Here is a 5,000-nt window from a genome sequence, read left to right on the forward strand (position 1 = left end):
TAAACATAAAAACAATAAAACATACGAAGTAAGAACATCCAAAGTACTCAAGACAAGACGTCCGCCCACATCATTACTACACACACACCGTGGCACACACACACACACACGCACACACACACACACACGCACGCGCACACGCACACACACACACACACACACACACGCACACACACACGCACACGCACACGCACATCCACACACTGGCACACACTCTCACGCACATGAGTTGCTGCTGGTAAGAGATGCAAGCCACGCGTTGCATGAAACAAGTAGAGAGATCATAAGTTCCCACTGAACACAACTCTCATTTTTGTCAATAAACAATATATTTTTCACCATTGTGTTCTGCGCCTCCCCCACACCCACCACCCATCTCCCCCCCCCCCCCCCCCCCACCCTTCCCTGACTCCGATCCTCTGACCGTCTGGCGATGAAATAGAATTCTGTCAGAGAAAATAACTCTTGACACAGACAGTGGTAATGTGAGTCTCTTTGGCTTTTCTTCATGGCTTTATCTTGGTTTTTAAGGAGTGTACCTTTGAATTCAAGTACAATCGTCAAAACAACTTTTGTTATTTTTTTTAAATTTAGTACCTGATTGTATAGAATGCTGACTGGTACCAAACTCGTTTCAGGAAAATCCCATTTCTACTTTTAGGCACACACACACATGTGACGTTGGGTGACGTGTACATTACGTATAAGAGTCACACCCAGGACTACTGTTGATAACATGCATGTGACGTCGGATTGCGTGAACATCATCTATAGTGACAGTCATTACACACTACCCGTGTTATTTGTGGGTGCACATACTCCTGACATCAGTCCACGTCAACATCACAAGTCAAAGTTAACGCTATTTCAGAAAACATTATTTGTGATGTTACAACGCAATACTGACGTGAGGCATCATAATAACTCAAAACAAAGAAAACATTTTTCCGCTAAGAGTAAAACTTTCTTCGAAACTTCTTGGTCCCAAACCCTTTTACCCAACCTTGGTTAAGATTTTGCAAATAAAAGACAACTGTGGTTTTGCTGCATGGACTTCTACCTCGCCAGTGAAGGATATCTTTGAAAATCAACACACGACAGGCAAAACGTAACATAAATAAGTACATGTGACCTCAGATCTAAATGCTGCATATAATCATTTATCATGAATGGTTCCATTGATTGGACAGGCGTGTATCATACCCCAAAGAGCGCGCCAAAATGGCATTGGAGTGCTTGGAAAGCAGCATGGCGGCATTGTATTTGTCTTTTAGTCTCAGCGTGGGCACGCCGCGTTTACACCTGAAGTTGTTCTTGAAGAAAATATCCAAGGTGACTCCATGAAGGTAGTCCTGAAGGTCATCCACGCTGACATTGCAATTTTTGACCTTGATCATCACGTGCACGGTTTTTGAGTCTGCACACTTCGAGGGTGTTGGAGTCGTTGTGAAAAATGGAGTCATGGAGATGGAAATGATTGTGCGGCTCCTCCGTCTAGTGATGTTCGTCATGCACTTCTCCGCCCACCCTCGTATATGATGGTGAGATCCTGCACAGGAAAGTTACAGATGAAATTAATATTGTCATCAATGTTTTAGTTTTCTCTCCATCGAGTGTTCTGTTGTTTATCAGAGGTAGTGAATGACCCTCGTTCAGGAAGACCGAACAGCTTTTAATTCATTGAACAGACATGTGTATATACACCAGTTTTTATTTTGTTTTTTTTCCGTTTCGTTTTACAGTCCTGTGGAGTCACAGAACAAAAGTAACTACCAATCCAACAGGGTGCACGTGTACTTTCTGGCTCTGTTGTTCAAGATCATCACCATCATCATGATCATGATCATCTTCATCTTCATCTTCATCATCGTCATCGTCGTCATCATCATCATCATCATCATCATCATCGTCATCGTCGTCATTATCATCATCATCATCATCATCATCATCATCATCATCATCATCATCATCATCATCATTCACTCACTGTTAACGATGTTTGGCAGACTCCTGTCCGTGTCCCACTCTGTCAGGCCGAGATCGCACAGCTCCTGGCCCCGGAACCGTTGAGCCGGCTTCAGGCTGACGTTACCGGACGTGGCGTCACAGTCCATCGTGACGTTATTGTAGAGCGCCGAGGTGACGACATCTAGATGACCGCAACACTTGTAGTCACTCCCACTGAAATAACAAGACATGAACAGCAGATGAATTACCATGAACAGGATGAGAGGACGCTGAGTATGAACGAAGAATACTTGTTGCTGTTAAAGTCTAATGTGGGACGATTAAAGACTCACTCTTCATCATTGCCAGGAAGCAAAGAAAGGGGGTCAGGAAGGGAAGGGGGAATAAATGGTGGTGGAGGGGGAGGAGGGAGAGAGATGACGGTGGAGGGGATAGAGGGTGATACAGACAGATAGTGCACGTGTCTGCAAGTAGCCTGAAGACATGTTGACCAGCCCTAGTTATGATAGTCACACTACGCTCAAACCCTCGGCAAAGTTTGTGTATCTTTCTTTCTTTATTGATTTATTTCTTTTTCATTCTTTCTTTCTTTCTTTCTTTCTTTCCTTCCTTCCTTCCCTCCTTCCTTACTTTCTTGCTTCCTTCCTTCCTTTCTTTCTACCTCCCTTCCCTCCTTTCTTTGATTCTTTCCTTTTTACATTTAGTCAAGTTTTGACTTTTTGTTTTAACATAGACGGGGACTCGAGACGAGGGTGGTGGTGTATGTGTGTCTGTGTGTGTATGTCTGTGTGTGTGTGTGTGTGTGTGTGTGTGTAGAGCGATTCAGAATAAACTACTGGACCGATCTTTATGAAATTTGACACGAGAGTTCCTGGGAATGATATCCCCGGAATTTTTTTTTTTTTTTCGATAAATGTCTTTGATGACGTCATATCCGGCATTTTGTAAAAGTTGAGGCGGCACTGTCACACCCTCATTTTTCAATCAAATTGACTGAAGTTTTGGCAAAGCTATCTTCGACGAAGGCCGGACTTTGGTATTGCATTTCAGCTTAGAGGCTTAAAATTTAATTAATGACTTTGGTCATTAAACATTTGAAAATTGATAAAAACGATCCAAAAATACGTTTATCGTATTCTTCATCATTTTCTGATTCCAAAAACATATAATTATGTTATATTTGGATTAAAAACAAGCTCTGAAAATTAAAAATATAAAAATTATGATTAAAATTAAATTTCCGAAATCGATTTAAAAACAATTTCATCTTATTCCTTGTCCGTTCCTGATTCCAAAAAAATATAGATATGATATGTTTGGATTAAAAACACGTTCAGAGAGTTAAAAAGAATAGAGATATAGAAAAGCGGGCTATCCTCCTCAGCGCAACCGCTACCGCGCTTTTCTGGATTGTTAATTTCACTGCCTTTGCCACGAGCGGTGGACAGACGATGCTACGAGTGTACGGTCTTGCGGAAAAAATGCAATGCGTTCAGTTTCATTCTGTGAGTTCGACTGAGCTTGACTAAATGTTGTATTTTCGCCTTACGCGACTTGTTCTGTCATTACCTTGGGAAAGGGGTGCTTCCTCCACAACAGTCGTGGGTCTTGGGCTCAATGACAGTTGTTCCGCAGCATCTCTTGACCTTTGTTTTGGGACCCACCCACTCCACCCGCCCATTGCAGCAGATCTCGGTCTCCGGGTGGCGTCTACCCGACCCACACGGCACTGTGCACCTCTCGGGTTTCGTTTCGTTCCGCCAGTATGCAACCTCTCCACAGCACCTGAAATCATAGTTTTAACCCATTATTGAAAACTATTCAAAACAGGTTCCCCTTTACTGATAAATGCAGAATGTAATTAATGAAGTGTTATTTAAGAAATGTAATGTTGTGTTTTAGTCGTCCGCTTGGCGTCATGCTTATGCGCCACCAATGTCATTTCTCACATTGAGATAATAAAGTTAATTTGATTTGATTTGATTTGATTTGATTTGATTTGATTTGATTTGATTTGAATTAGATTTTATCCAGGCGTGGCAAGTCCCCAACATTGTTTCACTTGCAATGAAGTATTTGCTTCTCTGTCGTAGCGATGTTGCAGTTAAATGCCTTACATGTATACAAGCTGATGTGGCGCTTGATAAACTATGACAAAAAAGGCACCCGCACACGGACAGACAGAGAAACAGAAAAGAGTTTCTGGCCAGATAACTCCGAGGGATCTCGCTGTGCATTTAAGGCAGCGCATGCTCTCGGTGCAAGTGCACCCTACATACATTTCAAGGCAGCGCATGTTCTCGGTGCAAGTGCACCCTACATACATTTCAAGGCAGCGCATGTTCTCGGTGCAAGTGCACCCTACATACATTTCAAGGCAGCGCATGTTCTCGGTGCAAGTGCACCCTACATACATTCAATCGACCAATGATTGTGAGAGAAAGTATAGCGCTTGTTCCAACACTTCTGGAGAATTCCACTTTTTTTTCTGCCTTGTTTTCTTCCCTTTTCTTTTTCTTTTTAATCAGCTTCAACTAGCAAAACGAAAGTAGAATTTTTTCGTTAGATGAAAATATGAATTTACGAAAATCATTCTATTCAGTGCATGATAGACTTCCGGATTTTTCAAAAAGTGCACGTCATAATGATCACTATCTGCTACCTGGTACAGCCATCATTTGACTGTGTATATGTGCTCCTCGTTTGAATACAAGTGGTGTACTCTAAATGATAGATACATCTCAGTGATGTTTGAACAATAGAATTGAAGAGTCGTACAGTGTGACAATTGTACACAAGCGGTTTCCCTTTGTACGTCAGGATTTGTGTGTACTTACTGGGCGTGTGTGTTTTCCGGAATGTTGTGGAGGTGTCCTCTGCAGCAAGACTTTAGGTCAGGTGAGTATTGTACTTGTTCTTTTCCTTCACCACATTTTTTCCGTATCTGTGGGGCGTTTGCCGGTGACCCTGAAACACATTGTTATTCCGTTAATATTGTAGCAAGTCAGTACCAAGTAAATTTATACTGCCCA

The 5,000-nt window shown here is 42.2% G+C and overlaps 2 protein-coding genes across 5 annotated transcripts in view; one reads left to right on the forward strand and one right to left on the reverse strand.

Moving 5' to 3' along the window:
- Positions 1 to 391: 391 nt before the first annotated feature.
- The window catches only part of LOC138951899 (uncharacterized), a 6,328-nt gene continuing 1,719 nt past the window's right edge, over positions 392 to 5,000 (reverse strand). The window contains exons 2-5 of the mRNA XM_070323459.1: positions 4,806 to 4,935; positions 3,538 to 3,753; positions 1,988 to 2,181; positions 392 to 1,549 (exon numbers count right to left, since the gene is read on the reverse strand). Of these exons, the coding sequence (XP_070179560.1) occupies positions 1,164 to 1,549; positions 1,988 to 2,181; positions 3,538 to 3,753; positions 4,806 to 4,935 (926 nt within the window). The 3' untranslated portion in view covers positions 392 to 1,163. The remainder of the gene's footprint in view (positions 1,550 to 1,987; positions 2,182 to 3,537; positions 3,754 to 4,805; positions 4,936 to 5,000) is intronic.
- LOC138951901 (uncharacterized) overlaps positions 4,603 to 5,000 on the forward strand; it is a 125,124-nt gene continuing 124,726 nt past the window's right edge. Inside the window, exon 1 of one of the 4 annotated variants that reach the window (XR_011451253.1) lies at positions 4,603 to 4,866. The gene's annotated coding sequence lies outside the window, so the exon portion shown is untranslated. The remainder of the gene's footprint in view (positions 4,867 to 5,000) is intronic. The other 3 variants (XR_011451252.1, XR_011451255.1, XR_011451251.1) reach the window with 3 other exon arrangements.

The sequence above is a fragment of the Littorina saxatilis genome, linkage group LG17 (genome assembly GCF_037325665.1).
Source record: "Littorina saxatilis isolate snail1 linkage group LG17, US_GU_Lsax_2.0, whole genome shotgun sequence".
Classification (NCBI taxonomy): domain Eukaryota; kingdom Metazoa; phylum Mollusca; class Gastropoda; order Littorinimorpha; family Littorinidae; genus Littorina; species Littorina saxatilis.